Genomic DNA, 24,641 nt, shown 5'->3' on the forward strand with positions numbered 1-24,641 from the left:
AGCACGGTCTCCGATGAGACGGTGGGCGACGGCGCCATGACGACCACCGGTTCCCCGAGCAACGTGAGCTCCCACAGCATCTGCAGGTGGATGAGGACGGACTGGAAACACCTGGACACAGGTGAGACGGACCTGAAGGGTCACATGACCAAACAGGAAGGACAACTAGAGACCAGCACCAACCTGAACAGGTCCAGCTCATGGAGGGTCGGCAGGACCGTCGGGACCCGGAGCAGGTTCTGAGGAGACATAAGGTTTTAACCCAAGAACCTGACCTGGACACAAAGAGACAAAGAGACAGAGAGAGACACAGAGAGACACAGAGACAAAGAGACAGAGAGAGACACAGAGAGACAGAGAGAGACAGAGACAGAGAGACACAGACAGACACAGAGAGAGACAGAGAGAGACAGAGACAGAGAGACACAGACAGAGACACAGAGAGACACAGAGAGACAGAGACAGAGACAGACAGAGAGACACAGAGAGACAGAGACACAGAGACAGAGACAGACAGACAGAGAGACAGAGAGACAGAGAGAGACACAGAGAGAGACAGAGAGACACAGAGACAGACAGAGAGACACAGAGAGACAGACAGACAGAGACACTGACCTCGTTAGTTGTCTGGTGGACCGGACTCCCTCCAGGTTTGTCTGATTTAGAAGGAATCCTCACCTGAAAGAACAACGTCTGTTCAGTAGAAATCCAGCAGGTGGCGCTAACACAACATTTCAGCTGTAATTTATATGTTTGATCAGTTTTATATAAATAACAATAACCTGTATATGTTTGTTATGAAGCTACTAATAACCAGCAACCTGCACATAATTACATAATTACTGGAGTTCACCTGGAGTCCACCTGTCACCGACACACACACACCTACACACCTACATCTACACACACACACACACCTACAAACACACACACACCTACACGCCTACATCTACACACACACATCTACACACACACACCTACATCTACACACCTACATCTACACACACACCTACATCTACACACACACCTACATCTACACGCACACACACACACACACCACATCTACACACACACACCTACACACCTACATCTACACACACACACACACCTACAAACACACACACACCTACACGCCTACATCTACACGCCTACATCTACACTCACACATCTACACACACACACCTACATCTACACACACACACACACACCTACATCTACACACACACACACACACACACACCTACATCTACACACCTACATCTACACACACACATCTACACACCTACATCTACACACCTACATCTACAAACACACACACACCTACAAACACACACACACCTACACGCCTACATCTACACACACATCTACACACACACATCTACACACACACACCTACATCTACACACACACACACACACACACCTACATCTACACACACACACACACACACACCTACATCTACACACCTACATCTACACACCTACATCTACACACACACATCTACACACCTACATCTACACACCTACATCTACAAACACACACACACCTACACGCCTACATCTACACACACACACACCTACACACACACATCTACACACACACACCTACATCTACACACACACACACACCTACATCTACACACACACACACACACACACACACACACCTACATCTACACACCTACATCTACACACACCTACATCTACACACCTACATCTACACACACACATCTACACACCTACATCTACACACACACATCTACACACCTACATCTACACACCTACATCTACACACACACACACACCTACATCTACACACCTACATCTACACACACACACACACCTACATCTACACACCTACATCTACACATCTACACACACACACACACCTACATCTACACATCTACACACACATATATACACACACACCTTTTGGAAAATTGTTGATGATCCACCATCTCACCTGTCTCATCTCACCTGTCTCATCTCACCTGTGTAAATACTACGTTGATGAGGTCAGACATAGTCTGAGGTGAGTTCAGACACCTGTTGAGTTCTCACCTGTAGACCACGCCCCCATCAGCTCACCTGTAAGATGGCACCCATCACAGGCAGATTGAGGGTGAGTCCAGGTACCGGTGAAGGCCATTGGTCGATCTCGTTACACACTGCGAGGATGAGAAAACACACTCAGGTAAAAGAAACGCCTGATTGGTCTCTGGTTATGATGTAAGCATGACATCATCACCTGCTTCAAGACACGGCTCCAACTTCTCGAAGAACTCGGGGGCCACGATTTGCAGCAGCGAGTGGAACAGGTGAGTGTACGGCAACCTGGACACCAGCACCAGGGACTGTAACACCGTCACATGACCCCCGTCACATGAGCACATTGGGGACAGGTGAATAAAGGTGAGGACATGAGAGGACAGGTGATGGCAGGTAAGACTGACCTTCTGAAAGTAGCCTCTCTTCACAGAGACGTCCTTCACTTGTCTGAAGTAGACGTAGCCGAAGAAATGCGCCGTTTCTCTCTGAGGACAGAGGACAGGTGAGAGGGACAGACCACACTTGGAGACAGACTCAGGTGTGTGATGCGTCTCACCTGCAGCGTTACCGGAGCTTCTCTGTTGTAGATGTCGTCTCTGAACCTCGACGCTCTCCTACCGACCGACTCACGCAACCTGAAGCTGAACTGAGTGTCTCCGAGGCAACCTGAGGATCACACAGTTCATGACCTCTGACCTCTGACCTGAGGATCACACAGTTCATGACCTCTGACCTCTGACCTGAGGATCACACACTTCATACCTGATCACACAGTCTTACCTGAGTAGGAGTCGGGGAAGGACAGGTAACAGATGCTTGTTTTCTGAGAAGAGAAAGTCCTGATCAATAATGTGAATGATGACATGAGGAACAGCTGATTATTAATTTGTGGTTTTTACCTCTTTTTCTGTCAGTTTCACGTCCTGAGGATAAACCAGCTGGAAACAAACACAGGACACAGACTTACACCAGAGTCCATTCAAAAATCTGGACATTTAAGGTTCTCCTCTCTCTGACCGTTTCATTTAAATCTTTTTTTGGCCATCCATCCATCCATCCCTCCATCCATTCCTCCATCCATCCATCCTTCTATCCATCCATCTATCCATCCATCACTCTTTAACAGAGGATGGTTAAACATTTATTTCCAGAGGCTGTTTTTTAACTGGAGGCTCCAACTAGAATTCTCTGTTTTTTAAATGGAGTTTGGTGCAATGAACCTATTGATAACCGATGCTAACCATGCTAAGCTAACGTACCTCCATGGCTTGTCCGAGCTCCAAGTCGAACGTGACCACGCACACGCACTCCAACCACGAGGAGAAGCGCGTCCACGGGAACCGTCCGTCCACCTCCTCGGGTCCGGGAGAACCGGAGCCATCAAACGGGTTCATCACGAGCGCAGCGAAGCTCAGACACTCGGCGTCGCATCCTCCGGTCCCCGGCCACACGAACCGGGACCCGGGAGCCCCCTGCTGGAGGCCCGGGGTACTGAGGCTCAAACATCCATTCATAGGTCATTTTAGAGTCAATTTTCATTATAATTTCATTTTTAATATTTGTTGTATTTTATTTTATCTTGAAAATATGAAATTAAAATACATTAAAGGTGCTTTAATTTGAAAGGATTTAAAATAAACGAGTCGCCTCTTATTGTGAAACGACGGCTCCGGATGTGGCAGCAGCCTGTTCCGGTACATAAACGGCTGACACTGGACCAAAGCTCAGTCTCTCTCCGGTTCTCCCGTTCTCTCCGTTCTCTCCGGTCTCTTTCAGTTTCTCTCCGGTCTCTCCGGTTCTCCCGGTTCTCTCTGGTCTCTCCGGTTCTCCCGGTCTCTCCTCTCTCTCAGTTTCTCTGGTCTCTCTCAGTTTCTCTGGTCTCTCTCCGGTTCTCCGTTGCTACCGAACCGATCATGGACCCGTGCTCCTTCTGCTCGTTCACCAGCTGCGTCACCAAACATCTGAACCTGAGGCTGCGCGTGGACTTCGAGAGACACGTGATTACCGGGAAAGTGGCGCTGACGGTGGAAGCTCTGCAGGACCGGTTCTCTACTCTGGTATGATACCGGTGCCGGTCTGGCTCTGGAGGACCGGTTCTCTTCTCTAGTATGGTATCGGTGGTTCTCACTCAGGACCAGTTTGGGTTCTGGTTCCGATTCAGTTCTGAGTTCTGATGAGTTCACGTGTCTCTGTTAAAGTCGGAGTCTTTAAACCTGGAGGTTTATCTGTGCTTTAGGACCCTGTACTTTGACTTGAAGGCTAATTACGCACCGATTAAACCCTGAACTTTGACTTGAAGTCTGAGCTGTCTCATTAAACTACCCCAGATCAGACTGGTGCTCGTCTGGTTCTGGTTCTGAAGGTGATGATGATGTTTCGATGTTGGGCTCCACAATGAACACTATTAATTTGTTCAATATTATTATTACACCTCAACTTTCACTGTTTACTCTGAACATCTTTATAAGCCAGTTACACCTGGTCCATCTGTGCAATTCAAGCCCCTGTTTCGTCCACTGTTCTTTTTTATATATAGGCCACAGTATCTTTTTATTCTATTTTATTTCATTATTTAACTTTTTCTTCCCTACACTCTTTGCTCTTGATATTTATGCTACTTTGTTGTTGCTGTTGTAAACTTGAATGCAGGAAAAATAACGGGTTTGTTAATGTTAAGTGAGGTGAATAACAGCAGGTTATTTGGAGTCAGGTAAATGATGAGGTTTATTCGAATGGAGTCAGGTTTGTCTCAGGTGGACTTCCTCTAACATCTTTTATCTGCTGCAGACTTTGGACACCAGAGACCTGACAGTGACGTCTGTGTCAGCCAATGGACAGCCAGCGTCCTTCAGCCTGGGCCCGAAACACAGCTTCAAGGGGACGCCGCTCAACGTCACAATGCCCTTTGACGTCTCCAGGTGAACCCACCCTCCCCATCGGCCTCCTCATCACAAGTCCTAAGAATAAGGTCTAACGGCTGTGTGTTGTGTTGACCAATCAGAGGGCAGCATGTGATCGTGGAGGTGTCCTACGAGACGTCTCCGTCTGCCTCTTCTCTGCAGTGGCTCTCACCTGAGCAGACGGCCGGGAAGAAACAGCCCTACCTGTTCAGCCAGTGTCAGGTGAGCCTGCCAGTCTACACCCAGGGTTCAACACACAGCAGTCACTTCAACATCTGTGGTTTTCATTTCGACATATTTCAACATCAGAGGTTAACAAATGTCCCCATGTCCCCCATTTCCTAATGTCCCCATGTCCATCCGGTTTAATCCGCCCTGTGTCTTGTCTTGCAGGCTCACCACTGCAGGAGCATGGTGCCCTGCCAGGACAGCCCGTCCATCAAACACACCTACTACGCCCAGGTAACAAATAAATGTGCGTCTCTCGGGTGTCTCTCTTGTCCAGGTGTCTCCTCAGGTGTCTCTCTTGTCCAGATGTTTCCTTGTCTCTCAGGTGTGTCTGTCTTGTCCAGGTGTCTGTCCCCAAGGACCTGGTAGCAGTGATGAGTGCGATGAGAGACGGACAGGAGGTGGACCCTGAGGACGGCAGCCGTGTCATTTACAGGTTCAGACAGCCGGTACGTCTCTTCGTCCTCGCCCTCATCTTCTGTCTGTTGACGTCGTCCTCACTTGAGCTCAGGTCTGTCCTCTGTCTGTCCCCAGGTGCCCATGCCGTCCTACCTGATCGCCATTGTGGTGGGAGATCTGGAGCACAGGTACGTCTGTCCAGGTAACCCTGGTTCTGTGTTCTGATTGGCTGAGGTGACGCTGGTTCTGTGTTCTGATTGGCTGACAGGGTCATCGGGCCCAGGTCCAGAGTCTGGTCTGAGAAGGAGTTTGTGGAAAAAGCAGCGTTTGAGTTCTCTGAGGTGAGTTCCCATCAGCTGAGAGGAACCAGAACCTGAACTGGTCTGAAGAGAACCTCAGTGGGAACGTAGAGAATATCCAGAACGATGGAACACATAACTCTGTCTCTGTCCTCTCTGTGACCGTCCATCAGACTGAGACCATGCTGAAGACAGCTGAGGACCTGGTTGGACCTTACGTCTGGGGACAGTATGACATCCTGGTTCTTCCTCCATCGTTCCCTTACGGGGGAATGGAGAACCCATGTCTGACCTTCGCCACGCCCACCCTGCTGGTAAATACTAATAGTACGATAAATAAGAAGATAATAATAAGATGATAGCAGTGCAACAATCCTACGTGTTAATATAATAATAATAATAATAATACGATAAAGATTACGATGAAGACATCGTTCATGTTGATCAGCTGTTTCCTGTGTTTCTTTTCAGGCTGGAGACAAGTCTCTGGCAAACGTAAGTAAAACTGTCCTCTCACATGTTCATGTTACATACGTGTTGATACGTGTTGATGCGTGTTGACGTTCCGTGTTGATACGTGTTGATACATGTTGATGCGTGTTGACGTTCCGTGTTGACGTTCTGTGTTGACGTTCTGTGCCGTTCAGGTCATCGCTCATGAGATCTCTCACAGCTGGACTGGGAACCTGGTGACCAACAAGACGTGGGAACATTTCTGGTAAAAACCTGGACCCACAGCTATGAACAGGAACTGAATGAATAAAGAAATAAAGAGACGGTGTGTTTGTTTCGTACGCCTCCAGGCTGAACGAGGGTCACACGGTCTACCTGGAGAGGATGATCGGCCGCTCTATGAATGGAGAACCCTTCAGACAGTTCAAAGCCATGGGCGGCTGGAAGGACCTGCAGGACTCGGTGAGAACAACTAATATTTGGAAATTAAATCTATGTTCTTGACCTGAACACTGGTTGTAGCAAAGGAAGCAGTGAGGAAGTAATGGAGGCTTTTCTGACAGTTTCCAAAAACCATTTAAAAAGCATCTGGACATGTTGAGTTTAGAGGAGACGTTTCATCTGAGGAGCTTCTTCAGTTCTCAGAGACTAATAGTACTAAAGAGATAAGTTTAAAGAGTTTAAATAGAAACTTTGAGGTTAAAACCCAAAACATAACCCAAGCAAGTTTCTGTGCAGCTAAAGCTCTGATAACTATAGCTGATGTGCAGCCTTCTCCTCTCTCTTGGTGGAGTTGTTGACTGACTGATGTCCAGGGGATCTGGACCATTCCTCTGCTAGCGTTAGCGTTAGCATCAGCAGTACTTTGGTTGTATTTCAGGGCTGACATGTCACAGTAGTATGAAGTATTTCCACACACTTGATGAACCAACAACCCACTGGACTCCTCACCTGTCTTCATGGAGGCGGCCATGTTGGTATGGTCGTGTGATCAGAGACTCGTCCACATGATACAGGAGAGAAGTCGCCTAATGGACTAGTCCACTTTTAAACTTATTCTTAATTAATAAAGTCAGCCCGGTTAACTCGGTACAAAAGATTATGGGATTAAGAGATTCACCAGCAGCTTTCTCCAGAGGGTTTTAGTTCTAGTTCTTCATTAATTCATTCATTCATTTCCCTTAGACCTCTGTCCTGTTACTCTTACTTCCTGTCTAAGTGGAAACTGATTGGTTTCTCTGCTAAGGCTGCACTACACTAGAACCTGAACCCTGTTCCACTGGTCCTGCTCCAGGTGAGATGATGTTGTCCCGTGTCGTCCTCCTTCAGGTGAACGTCTTCGGAGCCTCCAACCCTCTGACCAACCTGGTCCCCAGTCTGCAGGACGTCGACCCAGACGACGCCTTCTCTTCGGTGCCCTACGAGAAGGGCTTCGCTCTGTTGTACCACCTGGAGGAGCAGATGGGAGGCCCAGGTACCCCCTCACTCACCTGGTTCCTGGCTCCTGGCTCCTGGTTCCTGGTCCTCAGCTCATTTTCCCGTCTGTCTTCTCAGAGGTTTTCATGGGTTTTGTGAAGTCGTACATCCAGCTGTTCGCCTACGGCAGCGTCACCACAGACGAGTGGAAGAACTACCTGTTCACCTACTTCAAAGACAAGGTGAGGACACCTGTACCTTCAGGGTTCACTAGAACCACAGCTCTAGAACTAAAGAGTTTCTGTGTCTCAGGTGGACGTCCTGAACAAGGTGGACTGGAACGCCTGGATGTTCACCCCTGGGATGCCTCCTGTCAAACCTCAGTGAGTGGATCGGGTCAGACCTGGTCTTGGTCTGGATCTGATCACTGGGTTTTGATCAGTTGTTGTGTTTCAGGTACGACACCTCGATGGCCGACGCCTGCATCGCTCTGAGCCAGAAGTGGATCAAGGTGAGACCCGCACCTGCCTCATGCCTGTTTGATTCATGTTCAGACTCAAACCTCCGTCCCTGTTCAGGCCAAAGACCAGAACCTGGACGAGTTCGATGAGTCCGACCTGAAGAAGTTGTCCTCACACCAGCACATCGAGTTCCTGTCTCTGCTGCTGCATGAGGTAAGTCATCAACAGTCCAGTCCTTCAACAGAACCGTCTCAGAACCATCACCTGAGGCTGGGCAGAGGACGTGATGACCCCCGTCTGAGAACCAGAGAGACGAACTCTGGTCCAGAACTTCTTTAGAACATCCTGGTCCTCTTTAAGTTGGTTCTCGTTTGCTCCTCCAGGATCCTCTCCCTTTGACCCACGTCAAGAAGATGCAGGAGGTTTACAATCTCAACACCTGTATGAACGCTGAGATCCGCTTCAGGTGAGCCTCGTTAACCGGGACCCGCCCCCTCCTCCAGTAAGCTTCCTTCTGATTGGCTGTTCTCTCTCCAGGTGGCTGAGGCTGTGCGTCCGGTCCAGGTGGGAGGAAGCGGTTCCCATGGCGCTGAAGATGGCGACGGAGCAGGGCAGGATGAAGTTCACCCGGCCGCTCTTCAGGTCTAAACTGCACCGACCTCTCGGTTCCTTTATTCTTATTATTGTCACTTTAGTTCTTGGTGTGTTTATTTCTCCTGTTTGCTTCTGTGCAGGGAGGTTTTTAACTTTGACAAATACCACGATGAAGCCGTCAGAGTGTTTCTGGCTCATAAACATGAGATGCACCCGGTCACTGCTGGGCTGGTCGCTAAGGACATGAAGCTGGACTCAAGCACCGCCGGCCTGTAACGGACCGGGAACCCAGACCAGGAACCGAACTGTGACAGACCAGGAACCCAGACCGGAAACCGACCTGTGACAGACCAGGAACCCAGACCGGAAACCGACCTGTAAACAGAAGTATTAATAATCTGCTTCCTTCTCGACTGTTCTCTTTATTTTTGTTTCCTGTTTCCGTCTCTAATGATTTTATAATGACATAAACTCTGAGAGCTGGTTCTAGTTAAACCAGTTTCATCATGAACTTTATTACTCGTTCTATTTTCCAGCTGCTCACAGAAGAAATAAACTCCGTTCTGCATTTACACGGTTTCCTGTCTTGTGTTCACACGACAAATGAGACGTAGACTAGAGTTAAATCTTAATTATTTTATTAATGAATGAACTGAAGGAACATCCTGAGAACCAGGTCAGTTGTTGGTTCTCTCAGTTCTTATGAATCTGTTGCTGCAGCTTCTCAGAGGTTTAAAGGTTTGAAATCTAAAAACTGTTTCCAACAGATCAGCTTCCTTCCTCTTTTTGGTTTCACTCAGCCGTTTATGGACCAAGAGTTTCATCATCATCATCCGTTTGTTACACAAGAGTTTCACAAACATGTTGAAGAGGAAGAGGAGACAAACTAATGAAATAATATGGTTTGTTTGCTCTCAACAGTTCATTACAAAAACACAGCAATGTCAAAACAAACAGCAATAGAAATGAGATAAAAGGAAGACGGGTTACATGAAGCGGTTTTAAAAAGATGTGATGAAACAACCCGAAACACAAACACGTCAAACATCTTCTTCAGGTTCTGTGAAAGTAAAAATAAAATAAAACCTCTTCCATGAAAAACGACATATTATATTTTCATAATTCAAATTATTTTTAAAATCTTTCTTTTGTCCAACCTGAAATTTCCTCGTTTGTTACAGACATATCAGATTCAGTCACATGACGTCAGACCCATTAGTGCAGGCATTGATCAGGTAAGGCAGACAGGTGACCAGCAGGAAAAGATTCATCACGTACCTCCACAGTTAATTTGGTAGGTGACAATTTAGCGACACTTATTGGTGATCTTAAAGAACTTCGTCTCCAGGGCAGAGCAGAACCTCTGTCTGTATGACTCGAAAGAACCGAGATGATCCACAGCAAAGCAGCTCCAAACCTGCTACCTGGCTAGCATGTTAGCTTTTAGCTTAGTCTGGTTCTGGTTCACACTTCAACTGAAGAAGGTGGCCAATCAAATGCAACCTTTACAAGAAAAGCTTGTGTCGCTAGTTAGCATTGAAGCTCTTTCCAATCCTACCAACAGAACATGAATGCAGCATCAGCCTGTCCATGTTTGGTTCTGATCTGATCCAGTCCAGTTTCAGGTCCAGGTCAGTCCCAGTCCTCCAGACACTAGGATCCGCTCCAGGTCCAGGTCTTCTTGACGTCCCTGGAGCCTCTGTTCCTCCAACAGAGACACCAGAGCGTCTCTCTGCTCCACCACATCCAACATCTCCTCCAGGATCAGACGCTCTTCAGCCAGCTGCCCCTCCCCCTTCAGGTGATCTGCAAAGGTATCAGGTGAGGCACAGGTGAGTGGTATCAGGTGAGTATCAGGTGAGTATTAACACCCTCAGACTGTGGTGATGAGTTCCTGTCTCTCTTACCGTCCACCGCCATCCTCTCCCTGAGCTCCTGCTGCAGACGACTCTGTCTGTCCTCCAACTCCAGCTCCCGAGCACTGAAACAAGACCAGATCCAAGTCCAAACTTCCCAGAACCAGAACCAGAACCAGAGGGTCAAAGGTCAAATACTCACAATATCATGAGTTCAGATTCATATCGAACCAGAGAGTTTTTCTGCTGGACCAGCTGGAACCACTGCTGCATCAGAGCCTGGTTCTCCAGTCTACCTAGTCCTGCACAGGACATGGACAATAGTGAGAGGTGGACAGGTAAACCTGGACAGGTAACCCACCTGTCCTACACCTGGACAGGTAACCCACCTGAAGAGGTGTAGAGGTCATGGATGATGGTGGATGAGAGCACCCCAGGTGAACCTACCTCCCAGGTGAAGCTCCATGTCTGGACTGAGGCTGGAGTCCTCCCAGTAATCTGACAGGAACAGATGCTCAGGTGAGTTCAGGTGTTCTTCAGTCTGTGTTCAGTTCTCACCTGTGTGTTGTTTTACCTGCTTCTCCTCTCAGAGCTTTCTCCACCATTACCCCTGTTTCTTCCAGCTGCCTCTGCCTCTCTTCCACCTGCTGCAGCTGCCTCTGAATCATCTGAGACACCAGGACAGACACAGCATTCGTTACATCACCTGTCCTACACCTGGACGGGTAACCTGACCTACACCTGGACGGGTAACCTGACCTACACCTGGACAGGTAACCTGTCCTACACCTGACCCACACCTGGACAGCTAACCTGGCCTAAACCTGAATCACACCTGGACAGGTAACCTGTCCTACACCTTACCTACACCTGGACAGGTAACCTGGCCTACACCTGACCCACACCTGGACAGGTAACCTGGCCTAAACCTGACTCACACCTGGACAGGTAACCCGTCCTACACCTGACCCACACCTGGACAGGTAACCTATCCTACACCCGGACGGGTAACCTGACCTACACCTGGACGGGTAACCTGTCCTACACCTGACCTACACCTGGACAGGTAACCTGGCCTTAACCTGACCCACACCTGGACAGGTAACCTGACCAACACCTGACCTACACCTGGACAGGTAACCTGGCCTAAACCTGACTTACACCTGAACAGGTATCCTGACCTACACCTGGACAGGTAACCTGGCCTACACCTGACCTACACCTGGACAGGTAACCTGACCAACACCTGACCTACACCTGGACAGGTAACCTGGCCTAAACCTGACTTACACCTGAACAGGTATCCTGACCTACACCTGGACAGGTAACCTGGCCTACACCTGACCTACACCTGGACAGGTAACCTGACCAACACCTGACCTACACCTGGACAGGTAACCTGGCCTAAACCTGACTTACACCTGAACAGGTATCCTGACCTACACCTGGACAGGTAATCCATGTGGTCCTGCACCAAGATGGTCTGTCTCCAGCTGAACCCACCTGAGCTTTGTGGAGTCTCTTCAGCTGGTCCTGTTTGGCCTGTCTTCTCGCAGCTCTCTGGACCCGGCGAGTGATCTTGGTGTCCAGGTCTTCGTCTTCATCCTCTTGTCCCCTCTGGAAGAAGGTCTCCTTCACGCTGAGACTGGACGGTTCCTTCGGCTGAGCCAGGATGCCCACCACCTCTGTGGGACATGAGGACTGTCCATCAGAGTCCTGGACGTGGACTCTGTCCTTCGGGGACCGCCTCTGAAACAACAGGTAACAGGACATTACCTCAGAAAGAGGAGGACAGACGAGTGGACAATGGGGAACCCAAGACATCAGACCTGTACCTTGATGACGTACGATCGTCTGAAAGCCAGAGCATGAGGGACATACGGCGTCTGAGAGACAGAGAGAGAGGACATGGAGGACAGAGACATGGAAGACAGAGATAGTCAATGCAACATCAGTCCAGGTCTTGGATCAGGTCTTGGATCAGGTACCTTCTCCTCTTCTTTTATCTTGACTCTCTGAATTTCAGACATGAGGTCAAACAACTGTAGCTAAAACATCACAATCCAGAGGTTAGTTCTGATTGGCTGGCTAGCTGTAGCTGGGCTCTGATTGGCTGGCTAGCTGTAGCTGGGCTCTTATTGGCTGGCTAGCTGTAGCTGGGCTCTGATTGGCTGACTGTGTGCTGCTGTGTTCTGATTGGCTGGTTAGCTGTAGCTGTGCTCTGATTGGCTGGTTAGCTGTAGCTGGGCTCTGATTGGTTCTCACATTGTTGGTGGATCTCAGTGAACACCTCTGCAGCAACGAGTCCAGGTCAGACTCCTCCCTCACATCTGAAAACAGGAAGTACAGTCATGACATCACAGTGACATCACTCTGTCTATATGTGTTTGTTTTTGCATCATCACCTGTAACTCTCTTCTGATTGGCTGGTAAAGTCCCGCCCCCCTTCTTTTGTGGCTCCTCCCTGTTTCCAGAGAACACCGTCTTCCATAGAGATCTGGCTCCTCCCTGTCCCACCTCCACCTGTCCAGGGGAGGAGTTTCTCTCAAGCTGTTTTGATTGGAGTAGGGTAGTCCCACCCCCTGTCGGCAAAGGGGGGAAGAGAAGAGGAGGGAGGCTGTGAGCTCCTCTATGACTCCTCCTTCTCACCACCCCTGGCCCCGCCCGCTTCTCCTCTGGCCCCGCCTCCCTCTCCTGTAAGAGAAGCAGTTTCTGTGGAAGTTCAAGTGTGATGCTCTCAAACGCACCCTGCCCACCACCAGCTGTCTCCATGACAACGGGCCTGTCCTGTTGGAGGGTGGAGTCCACGGTGATGCTGAACGAGGTAGCGGAAGGTGTGGCAACAGCAGGCGGAGTCTCAGAGGTAGTGGGCGGAGTTGCAGGAGCAGTGGGCGGAGTCATAGAGGACAGTGTACAGGAAGTGATGCAGGGTGGCAGGTTTGAGGCGGAGTCAGGATTCACTGGTGAGTCAGAGCTCTGAGGAGAAAACTCCTCCTCCTCTGAAGAGATGAAAATAAAAAAGATTAGAAATCAAATTAGACACTTAAATTATGTTAAATGAAAACAATTGAAAGCAACTGTGTGATGCCAACATCCGCCAACATCTGAGGAATGTTTCAGCATTTTACTGGTGAATGTATACACACGGTGTACATTATATATATATATATACACTGTGTATACATACACTGTGTATATATATATATACACTGTGTATACATACACTGTATATATATATATATACACTGTGTATACATACACTGTGTATATATACACATAGTGTATGTACAGTGTGTATAAGCTGTACATACACTGTGTGTATATACATAGTGTATGTACAGTGTGTATAAGCTGTACATACACTGTGTGCATATACACAGTGTATGTATATTGCTGTATATTTGAATGTGTATATGTTTACAATTTTATTTTATTTTAACAAAACACTAAGGCAAATTCCTAAATTCCTTGTATGTAATATACTTGGCAATAAAATCTTTTCTGATTCTGATTCTAAATGAGGTGTTTTCCAGGTGGAGTCTCCCATGGGCTGATGGGCTGTACTCCCCCTCTACCAGCAGGGGGAGACACACAATGCACAGACTCAACCAGCAGGGGATTCAAACTACAAACCTACAGAATTACAGACTTCAGCTTACCATCACTGGACTCCTTCTCACACTCCTTCACCTCAACTCTCAGGTGGAGCTGCAGAGTTTCTCTCCATGAAACAGTGTCCTCTTTGTCCTTCTTGTCCTTGTTGTCCTTCTCCATCTCTGGCTCTGATCTGAAAGTGGAGGAGGACCAACAGAAGAAATAACTCAGTTATAAATAAATAAAAGTCACTTCTTGATTTCACTTCATTTTTTCAAACTGAGACTTTAGAAAAAACTTCACTTCTTATAAAGCTGATGTCTCTCACCTGAGGGTGAAGTGGTTCAGCTCTTGCTCCTCCTCTTCCTCCTCCTCCTCCTCTTCCTCCTCTTCCTCTTCCTCCTCCTCCCCTTCCTCTTCCTCCTCTTCCCCTTCCTCTTCCTCCTCCTCTTCCTCTTCCTCTTCCTCCTCCTCTTCCTCTTTTTTCTCCTCCTCCTCTTCCTCTTTTTTCTCCTCCTCCTCTTCCTCCTCCTCCACCCGTCCGACGTTCTCCAGCTCAATCCTCTCTGGCGTTGCCGTGGTTACAGAAGCAGCTGATAACACATCAACACAGCCGCACACACACACAGACACGCACAGAAACACACACACACTAAAGCCACATTGATTCGTGTTTAAGGAGCACGCTCAGTGTGAACACGTATGAAGTGTGAGAGGACACAAGTGAAACGATCTCACCTGACAATCTGCGTTCAGCCAGAGACGAACTCTGAGACGCCTTCAAGACAAACAAGAGTTTCAGGACACATGATACAGCTTTACCTCACCATGGCAACCACCTGTCTGCTCCCTAGTTACATAGAATCACCATGGCAACCACCTGTCTCCTCCCTAGTTACATAGAATCACCATGGCAACCCCCTGTCTCCTTCCTAGTTACATAGAATCACTACCTGAAAAAGCAGCAGCTTCTTTTCCAAAGACTGAACCCTGAGTTCTTGGTCTCACCAGTGACGATCGATGAGAAGCTGCTCTGTCAGACGCAGTCGGCCTCTTCCTCACGGTCGCAGCCTTCAGTCGACACTCAGAGTTCTGCAGGCAGTAAAACCTCCCTGGGAGACAGAAGGATCAGGACCAGGATCAGGACCAGGATCAGGACCAGGACCAGGACCAGGACCAGGACCAGGAGGACAGATGATAAAGACTTGTTGAGGACGTCTTATTGGGTCTCTGTCCGTCCTGTCTGTTGGACTGAACTGGGTTTATAGCGCCTCAGCTTTGAAGCAGGTCATGTGACTGCTGCGCTCTGATTGGCTGCCGTCAGACTCACAATAAACACTTTGTGGTTAAAAATACTGAGAGGCATCATGTGACTGTGACCAGATTACTGCAGTCAGAGTGATGGACAGTCGCCATGGTGACGGTCCACATCCTCAGGGTCTGTTGTTATTATTATTTACTGTAGAAAGAAATGCAGAGACCTTCAACCAGATTATTCAGACTGATATAAAGTGGACGGACACACCCACTAATGTGACTAACGTGGTTCACTATCAGACACTGACAGAGGGACAGAGGGACAGGTGGACTGACCGGTGTGGTGCTCGTAGCCGTATGAAGAAAGTCGGAGGACGGAGCTGCATGAGTCGCACTGGAAACAGCTGCGATGGAAAAACAATCCTTCAGCACTGAGACGCTCCATCAGATAAACCCTCTGATCACAGAAGACACAGAGGACGCTGGTGCCAGGGACACGCAGGGACACCTGAGGACAGACACCAGAAGAGACACTGAAGAGACAAGAAAAGACAACAAAAAGCAAGAAGAGACACTGAAGAGACAAGAAGAGACAGATTATTCCTGATATAAATCTTGACATTTCATTTTTCTTCATGTTTTCATATGGAATGAGGTTTTTGTCTCAGGTGGTTTATTTGGTCCATTCATGGAGACGTCCTTTTTAAGCAGAGACAGACAGATGGACAGAGAGTCTGTTGTTGGCTGAAGAGCTGGAGGCTGATCTGAGAGCAGCTGGGCTCCTCAATACCAACTATTCATGATGCTGAGTTTGTTGTGGGTCACATGCAGCGACGATGAGGAGCTGCAGGACTCAACGAATTCAGAGCGACGAGGACGAGAGCAGCCGGAGGACACGACGACTGCAGAGACTTTATTTTCAAAGACTCAGACCAGAACAAACCAGAATCAAACCGTTGATCTGGCCCAGAATAAACAGGACAGTGAAGACGAGCAGAGTCCTGTACCTCGTCTCCTCGGACCGGACTCTGAGACTTGATCTTCTCCTTGAACCGAAAACTCATCTGTTCCTGTTGAAGGGTTCGTTTCCTCTGATGGAGACAGAAGCATGAGGACATGAGGACGTGTTGGACATGAGGATCAGATCGTTTTAAAATATTGACGTGGTTAGAATGAAGGAACACACAAACGCCCCCAAAATAGAACATGTTCATGTTTCTTTCACCTTTAACCCACTTCAGTAAACACTGTGAGTTTAACCCGTTCTAGGCCCGTGGTCGTGACAGCGCCGCACATTTCTGTAGAAAAACTGGGTTCCTCCAGGTTCTACCGGGTTTTACCAGATTCTACTGGGTTCTATTGGGTTTCTCCAGGTTCTACTGGTCTTTACCGGTCTCCATGACGACGTGTGGCCCAGCTGACAGTCGTCTGACTCTAATGTTGGAGGGTTCGGTAACAGCTCCCCCTGCTGGTTCAAGGTCATGTTTTCACTGATCATGATTTATGTAACATCTGTTAATTAATGTCCAATTAATCTAATATCAGATCAAACGTCTGTTAATTAATGAGACGGACGGAGGTCTGGTCGGGTCTTAGAGCTGATCAGTCTCACCTGTTGATGTAAAGCTGCAGAGGAAGACGAGGAGGAAGAGGAAGTCTCCTCCATCTTAGCCTGCAGCTGATTGGCCATCAGACGAACCTTGGACAGGTTGGCTCCGCCCACCAGTGGTACAACATCACAATTCAGGTCACAACATGACTGGAACAAAACATGGAGTCAGAAGAAGAAACAAGAGTCATCCTCCAGAACGGGGGGGGGGGGGGGGGGGGGGGGGTTGACCTCTGACCTCCTGCTGGTCTCCACCTGACCCCCTGGTCCTCCTCCTCTTCCCCAGAGGGTCACTGTGTTCCTGCAGAGACCGAACATAGTCAGTGGCTGACCTTTGACCTTTGACCCGACCCCGTCCAGGTGTGAGCGGTACCTTTGGGTTCCTCTTCCTGGACGGGCTGGTTCCCAGTCTGCTGAGGAGGGAGGCCGGAGTGATCAGAGCTGATCTCAGGTCAACGCTCTGAGTCAGGCAGCCTGAAACCAACACTACAGTATATTAGCTTATTATATGTTATTAATATATCATGTACTGTACACAGTATATTATATACAGTACATTTCATCTATTGAGTGTTTTTAGTTTTAAAGGATCGTTGCTGTGACGTGTCTCACCAGTAGGAGGCGTCGCGTCTCGGAGCAGCTGGTAGAACTGACTCAGGTACATCACCATGGACAAAGAGTCCGGTTCTCCAACACAAGACATTTCTTCCACCGTCATCGGAGGACAGATCCCAAACTCGCGTTCAGCCACGTCGAAGCCGAGTCGAGTGTTTTCTTCCACCGACGACTCGTCCAGAGAATCAAAGTCTCTGAGAGGAGACGACACAATCAGAATCTATTGTCATCACGCAACAAGACATTCAGCAGCAGCTCAGCAGGAAACAGTTCATGATCCTGAGGCTGCGTCACAATACATGAAATAAAACTAGTCTGAGTGTAGAGACATCCAGCCCTCGTATGGAGATGTCCAGTAAACACACAGCACCCAATGCATTTAATTTAATTAAATTTATGAGAAGAGTGGACAGTGTGAGGACATGAGGACTAGTCCTGGTGATGTGTTCAGAACTGTAGAATAAATCCAATGAAGCACTCAGGTCTTTACATCAGGTCCGGTCTGTGTCGGTGGATCAGAGCGCACAGAGCCAGGCCACTCTTCCAGGAAGTAGTCAGGTCCACAATGGCAACGCCACGGTAACCGCCAGTCTGGGCCTGGCACCAGGACAGCAGCTGATTGGACCGAGACAAGGACTCTGAGAGACACACAGGGAACCAATCAGACGAAAGATTTAACAACAACAATGAATATTTTCTCTGACCCTGTTTGGTTTCTTTGTGTTTCCTCTTTTTACTTAATATAAAACTCTTTCTTGTCCTGCATCACTTCCTGTCTGCGTGTCCCTCTGATTGGTTTGTTCCCTCTGATTGGTTCGTTCCCTCTGATTGGTTGATTGGTTATTTTTTCCTCGTCGTGTCCCCTCGTGTCCCCTCGTGTCTCGTCGTGTTCCCTCATGTCCCCTAGTGTCTCGTCGTGTTCCCTCATGTCCCCTAGTGTCCCCTCATGTCCCCTCGTGTCTCGTCGTGTCCCCTCGTGTCTCGTCGTGTCCCCTCGTGTCTCGTCGTGTCCCCTCGTGTCCCCTCATGTCCCCTAGTGTCCCCTCGTGTCTCGTCGTGTCCCCTCGTGTCTCGTCGTGTCCACTCGTTTCTCGTCGTGTCCCCTCGTGTCCCCTCATGTTTCGTCGTGTCCACTCATATCTTGTCGTGTCCCCTTGTGTCTCATCGAGTCTCATCAAGTCCCCTTGTGTCCCCTCGTGTCTCTTTGTGTCTCCATTCATGTCGTCCATTTTGTTCCTGTTTTTTCTGAGTTTGATGAAAGTTGTGTCTTCGTGTCTTTATTTGTCTCCTTGGAGACGCGTCCGACACGGTTTGTCTGTTCATCATCATGTTCACAACAAACCGGCTCAGGTCTGAACCAGTTCTTGAGGGGACGTGGTCCACCGGAGGCTGGTTAGTTAGTTTTGTCTCGTCCTCCAGGTCCCACAGTGAAACAACATGAACTCACCTGGACTGATGAGACTTGGTGAAGACAACCAGCTGATGTCTCTGATGGCTGAGGTTAGCCCCGCCTCCTCCCCAGTGTCCACCAGGTGTCTCACCTGGAGACAGAGGACAAGATATTAGTACTGGTCTGGTCTGGTCTGGTCCTGGTTCTGGTTCTGGTTCTGGTTCTGGTCCAGGGTTAGGGGTTAGGGTTAGGTCCAGTCCTGGTCCTGGTCCTGGTCTAGTCCAGTCCTGGTCCTGGTCCTGGTCCTGGTCCAGGGTTAGGGGTTAGGGTTAGGTCCAGTCCTGGTCCTGGTCCTGGTCTAGTCCAGTCCTGGTCCTGGTCCTGGTCCTGGTCTAATCCAGTCCTACCTGGGCTGGTGTGACCGTCAGGGAGCTGGTGGTCTGGTATCTGGTCGCTGGGTCGACAGAAAACAGACTCAGGTTCTTCTGCAGGTTCTCTGGAGTCGTCTGAGGGAGGAGACGGTAGAGACTCTCTCTGGAGGACAGACAGGAGGACAGGTAGAGACAGGTGGACAGGTGGACAGAGAGAGACAGGTGGACAGACAGGAGGACAACAGGAGTGTCCTCACCTCTCAGCCAGGACGTCCAGAGCGTCTCCTCCTTGAGCCCATCTTCGTATCATCCAGGCTGAATCCAGAGCTGCTAGAAACCCGCGAGATATCCCTGTCCCCATGGGCCAGAAGGGCTGAGGACAGGCAGGAGGACAAATAGGAGGACAGTGGTTACCTGTCTGTCCCTCTGGTTACCTGTCCCTCTACCTGTCCCCCGTCTCACCTCCAGCAGACTGTCTCCCACCAGAGTGACCAGCAGCTGGTGTCCATGGCGTTGACGAATCATGGCGGCGTTCTCTGACGCGTACATGGAGGTGAAGTCAAACATGGCGACGTCCGGCTGGCCGTAGTGGTTCATGGCGAAGTCCAGAGATGGCAGCTGCTGATTGGTCGAGAAGTCTGCGGCCTGGCGGGCGTACGCCTGCAATGCATTCTGGTCCACGTTCCCCCGAGAGAGCAGCAGCTCAGTTTCCGCATAGTCCTGGAGGAGGAGCAATGAACCCTGAGTTACCTGTAGAGTGACTCCAGGTGTGTTTAGTTACTCATAGTGACTCCAGGTGTGTGTAGTTACCTGTAGAGTGACTCCAGGTGTGTCTAGTTACCTGTAGAGTGACTCCAGGTGTGTCTAGTTACCTGTAGAGTGACTCCAGGTGTGTTTAGTTACTCATAGTGACTCCAGGTGTGTGTAGTTACCTGTAGAGTGACTCCAGGTGTGTCTAGTTACCTGTAGAGTGACTCTCAGTGTGTTTAGTTACCTGTAGAGTGACTCCCAGTGTGTTTAGTTACCCGTAGAGTGACTCCAGGTGTGTCTAGTTACCTGTAGAGTGACCCCAGGTGTGTCTAGTTACCTGTAGAGTGACTCCAGGTGTGTCTAGTTACCTGTAGAGTGACTCCAGGTGTGTTTAGTTACCCGTAGAGTGACTCGAGGTTTGTCTAGTTACCTGTAGAATGACTCCTTTTTCCAGCAGACTCTGTTTCTTTGCCGTCATGACGAAGTAGTGCGTGTCGTCTTTATAGTAGACGATGTTCTCGAGGTCAATCCCTGAAATGAGAACATGAACATCAAACTCAGAACAGAGTCTCTGAATAATAAGAGACCATTCCGAGAACAGACCAGTTTCCTGACGAAGCTCCTGGAAGAACCTCTGGTTGAAGATGAATGCTACGCCGCTGATCTCCTCCACTTTGGCCTCGGCCGTCGTGTTTCTGTTTTTAAAGTTGGCCGTGATGGCGATAGCCAGCTTCCCCCTGAACTCCTTACGCCTGAAACCTGTTCAGATAATAGCATCTAATCACCACTAAAGATAAACCAAAATATTCCAATAATGCCATTTCACAGAAAAGCTGTTTTTGATAAAGTCTCAGCCGATCACACTTAGCTTAGTACAGAGCTAAATGCTAATGTGACGATAACATGACATTCGGTCGTACCTGGGAGCGTGTTCCTGCGTCCGTCTGCTCCGATGATGACGTCAAACTCCAGCTGACTGACGACGTGAGACTTTGGACTCACCTCCATCCTCCAGCCCACCTCTGGACAGGTAGACAGGAAATTAGATAGGAAGACAGGTAGACAGGTAGACAGGAAATTAGATAGGAAGACAGGAAGACAGGTGAACAAACAGGACTCAGAACAGCTCATTTTACTACATTTTATTTGATGTTTGAATCTATCTACAGACTGAAATATAATTTGAGATTTCCTCACTGAGTCTCTGGTCCTCAGGAGGCTCCACCAGCTTCTTAAACTCCACATTGACGTGGACCTCGGCCCCGAGCAACAAGGCAACTTTGAGCAGGATGAGCTGCAGCTGACGGATACCTGCCGACAGGAAACAGCTGCTGATTGGACGGCACGACATGACAGACCAGAACAGAACAGAACACAACAGAACAGAACAGACTGCAGACAACTCTCAGACTTACTTATGTGGTCGATGGAACCAGCACAGAACTTCCCGTGGAACTTTTTGGCCCCGAGGCCTCGGAGGTCGTGGATGGTGAAAGGCCACAAGTGGAGGACGTTGTTCCTGGAGAAAGAGTCTCTCTTCTCCAGCACCACCACCCGAGCTCCCATGAAGCTCAGCTCCACCGCCGTCCTCAGACCACAAGGCCCTGCCCCGATGATCACACACTGACCAATCAGAGAGGAGACAATGGCCGTCCAATCAGAGAGGATTGTGGCTAATGTTCTATTTTGACTGTTCCTCATATTTAAGGGTTTTTTTCAGATTAGTAACATGAACAGTTCTGTTAATAGATTAAAGTCTGATCTGTCAGAGACATTAAACCACACTCCAGTTACAGAACATTCTGACCCGGTACCAGTAAATAAATAATGTGTTTATAACTTACAGTCATGTTGCTGCAGACCTGGGCCCTCAGGAACTCCTGCTGCGTGGCCCTTCGGTCGAGTTTGGCCCACAGAGCGTTGGCCCTCCAGTAGTTGAGGCGGCGTTTGATTGGTCGGTACAGCGGCCTCTCGGCAGCGCGCCGGTCTAGCTGCAGATGTTCGCACAGCTGGACGAAGGAGCGTAGCGCCGCCCTGCAGGTCGACGCCGACACAAACTCATCAAACAGCTCCTGAGCTCGGCATTGTGGGTACTCATCTCCCATGGCGGCCCCCGGGGCTGCAGGGCACCATGGGAAGGTTGCTGAAAGGAACAGACTTCAACCATCAACATGAGTCGAGTCTCCCTCACATGAATCTCTTCATTCATTCATTCATTCTTTCATTTCCCTCGTCACCTCCCATCTACAACTCACTTCTAACTGATCTCCCCTCATGTCCCTCGGTAAATTACATCTCGTTCAAAGCCACATCAAAAAAATCCTCCTCCTAACATTCAAAATCCTCCACAACCATCATCATCATCTTCTTCACACTGACTAGTTTTAAATCCCATCTGAAGGAGAGTCAGAGGGGCATGGGGTCAGGCCCTACCTGCTTTCATTAAATGGTGTCATGATCACTTTAAATGGGACAAAAACTGAAGAACTGATTACTGACTGTAGGACAGCAGCATTCACAGTGAACATGTCCACATAGTTGACTCTTAGCTATTTTCCTCTAATGAGTAAATTAAGTTATTTTAATGGCTGTGATGCTTTTTTATGTAAATCTTATAAATTTAATCTGCTGGTTCAAATGTATCGTATTGTTGAATAACAAATAATACTAACAAAGAACTTTATTTTACTCATCTGTGAAAATCTCAGGGAATTAAGCAGAACAATTATCTGAGGACAAAATCAATAATCAGCCAACCAGATCAGGTGACAGATTTTTTATTGCTGCCTAATAAAGGAGAATCGGTTATAATGAATTAGTATCAGTTATAATAAAGTAGAATCATGTAATATTAAAATAAATACATAAATACACAGGTTCCGGGGTTTTGAAGTGGAAGCAGAAAATAACTCAAAGACTCAGAGACTCACTGTGGTCTAGTGGTTGGAGAAGGTTCCTGGTTCCATTCCCTCTACGTCTGAGGGCTGAGAACTGAACTCATTGACTGAGCGAACATGTGGTCACATGACACGTCAACAATGAGTCTCTCAGAGCCACCGGTCTGTACCAGGCAGGACCAGGACCAGGACCTGGACCAGAGCCACCAGTCTGTACTAAGCACCCAGACACACCACTGTCTTTATGTCTCTGACAGGACCCAGGACCAGGACCAGGACCAGATCTGCAGTTTTAACAACTCATTTCCATTTGAAGCTCTGGATGAAGCTGATGTTTTATTTGATCCTTAAACTTTTACAGGTTTTAACTCCAGTATGTTCTTCAGACTTTAACAGGACCACACGTTCAGACGTTTGAAGACAACATTTAAATCTGTGAATTAATCTAATATTATTTATTAATCTACATGGTTTGACTTTATTAAAAACCAACAGGGCAAAAGCCTCCCAGCAGAAACAAACACTTAAACATTGAGATAGACTCACCTCTCAGACTCCGACCGTCTGCTCTTGTCTCCGGTCGAGGCTGAACATAATCCACTAATCACGCTGGTCCTCACAGACACACAAAGAGGCAGCGGGAGGGGGGGGGGCTGATCTGTCACTAATCTGAGAGTTAACGAGCTTAACGAGAGGAGATGGAGTTCAACCTGAACGCATCACTGACTTCTGCTTCACGGGAAGAAAAGCTTTGACGTTTTTATACTCTTTTTTTTTGTTTGTTTGTTTCTTTGATTTTATGAACACACAAAAAATAAAACAGACAACACAACATACAAACCTAGAAAGTCCGATCCCATACTAACAGAGAGCTGCATTATATATATCTAAACATCCAAAGTAAAGGCCAAAAATATACATAACGTTTGATTTACCTGGGCTCCAGACAGACAATTAAATCTATCACACCTCAGGGTAGAGAGAATATTTTTAAGGCCTAAAGAAAATAACAATTCAAGAGAGGGGATGGGAGAACATTTTCATAGGTCAAAAATCCACAAAGGCTGACTGGACTCACCCACCCTTGATTCCTCTTTCAGTTCTTGGCACATACATGACTCTGTTAAACTAGTTTAGAGGCGGTCCTTCCTTCTGTTCTTATCCACACTCCCTCCTGAGGCCATTGTCTCCTTTTATCCCCTCTCCTGTTAATGACTAAAATCCATTAACGTCTACATACTGACCTGTAGTTAAAGAGAGGGTGTGTTTGTCCCTGTTCTCCATCCCTATGAATGGTCTAGACCCATTATCAGTCCTAGGCTCCAGTCTCCAGGTGTGAAGGGGACAGAATTCCAGACTGGATCGTAAACAGATGTCAGCATAACAACTAGTCCAGCCAGTTTCTGGTAGTTTTATCCTCAGAGTTCCTATTTAAACCTCTTTAAGCTTCTCCCAGTCCCTTAGAACTGAAGAAGAGACTCAGATGAAATCTCTTCTTTAACCA

At 48.3% G+C, this 24,641-nt stretch overlaps 3 protein-coding genes across 8 annotated transcripts; 1 reads left to right on the top strand and 2 right to left on the bottom strand.

Moving 5' to 3' along the window:
- Positions 1–5: 5 nt before the first annotated feature.
- Positions 6–3,716, bottom strand: LOC125000035 (protein DENND6B-like; the record flags this gene model as incomplete). The annotated part of the gene is made up of 10 exons (XM_047575355.1): positions 3,308–3,716; positions 2,948–2,986; positions 2,829–2,871; positions 2,605–2,714; positions 2,453–2,533; positions 2,248–2,353; positions 2,088–2,167; positions 616–678; positions 184–239; positions 6–111 (listed from the first exon to the last, which is right to left on the bottom strand). Coding segments are annotated over exons 1-10 (939 nt in total), but the record flags the coding sequence as incomplete, so codon positions are not given.
- On the top strand, positions 3,707–9,370 carry lta4h (leukotriene A4 hydrolase). The gene is made up of 19 exons (XM_047575736.1): positions 3,707–4,105; positions 4,836–4,966; positions 5,050–5,170; positions 5,342–5,410; positions 5,521–5,625; positions 5,711–5,763; positions 5,844–5,916; positions 6,048–6,188; positions 6,346–6,369; positions 6,522–6,592; positions 6,678–6,789; positions 7,657–7,801; positions 7,882–7,985; positions 8,056–8,126; positions 8,200–8,254; positions 8,322–8,417; positions 8,588–8,670; positions 8,742–8,846; positions 8,939–9,370. Exons 1-19 carry the CDS (start codon positions 3,722–3,724, stop codon positions 9,072–9,074), a joined length of 2,079 nt encoding a protein of 692 aa, XP_047431692.1. The 5' UTR covers positions 3,707–3,721; the 3' UTR covers positions 9,075–9,370.
- A 49-nt stretch (positions 9,371–9,419) lies between these two features.
- LOC125000285 (protein-methionine sulfoxide oxidase mical3a-like) lies at positions 9,420–24,636 on the bottom strand. 6 transcript variants are annotated; one of them, XM_047575732.1, is made up of 33 exons: positions 23,684–24,636; positions 22,085–22,383; positions 21,656–21,863; positions 21,438–21,551; positions 21,161–21,262; positions 20,844–20,999; positions 20,671–20,771; positions 19,953–20,210; positions 19,748–19,863; positions 19,527–19,653; positions 19,177–19,270; positions 18,220–18,367; positions 17,727–17,923; positions 17,488–17,588; positions 17,353–17,415; positions 17,118–17,264; positions 16,896–16,973; positions 16,513–16,596; positions 15,842–16,013; positions 15,257–15,360; positions 14,987–15,026; positions 14,577–14,841; positions 14,314–14,441; positions 13,402–13,653; positions 13,060–13,236; positions 12,920–12,984; positions 12,490–12,540; positions 12,158–12,403; positions 11,229–11,322; positions 11,102–11,152; positions 10,857–10,956; positions 10,706–10,779; positions 9,420–10,604 (listed from the first exon to the last, which is right to left on the bottom strand). In XM_047575732.1, exons 2-33 carry the CDS (start codon positions 22,343–22,345, stop codon positions 10,420–10,422), a joined length of 4,359 nt encoding a protein of 1,452 aa, XP_047431688.1. In that variant the 5' UTR covers positions 22,346–22,383; positions 23,684–24,636; the 3' UTR covers positions 9,420–10,419. The 6 variants fall into 6 exon arrangements, with proteins under 6 accessions (XP_047431688.1, XP_047431684.1, XP_047431682.1 ...); XM_047575728.1 differs by having other exon boundaries at positions 13,060–13,653; positions 16,896–16,970; XM_047575726.1 differs by having other exon boundaries at positions 13,060–13,653.
- Positions 24,637–24,641: the final 5 nt, after the last annotated feature.

Source organism: Mugil cephalus, chromosome 22 (assembly GCF_022458985.1).
Source record: "Mugil cephalus isolate CIBA_MC_2020 chromosome 22, CIBA_Mcephalus_1.1, whole genome shotgun sequence".
NCBI lineage: Eukaryota > Metazoa > Chordata > Actinopteri > Mugiliformes > Mugilidae > Mugil > Mugil cephalus.

Bases quoted from the DNA above. Each gene is read 5' to 3' on its own strand.
- lta4h (XM_047575736.1), top strand. From the start codon at position 3,722: ATGTGGCAGCAGCCTGTTCCGGTACATAAACGGCTGACACTGGACCAA. The intron at 4,967-5,049 runs GTGAACCCACCC...TTGACCAATCAG, and splicing joins ATGCCCTTTGACGTCTCCAG to AGGGCAGCATGTGATCGTGG. The intron at 6,790-7,656 runs GTGAGAACAACT...GTCCTCCTTCAG, and splicing joins GGAAGGACCTGCAGGACTCG to GTGAACGTCTTCGGAGCCTC.
- LOC125000285 (XM_047575726.1), bottom strand. From the start codon at position 22,345: ATGGGAGATGAGTACCCACAATGCCGAGCTCAGGAGCTGTTTGATGAG. The intron at 17,416-17,487 runs GTACCGCTCACA...CGGTCTCTGCAG, and splicing joins CCAGGAAGAGGAACCCAAAG to GAACACAGTGACCCTCTGGG. The intron at 12,541-12,919 runs GTGAGAACCAAT...TCTGTCTCTCAG, and splicing joins CACTGAGATCCACCAACAAT to ACGCCGTATGTCCCTCATGC.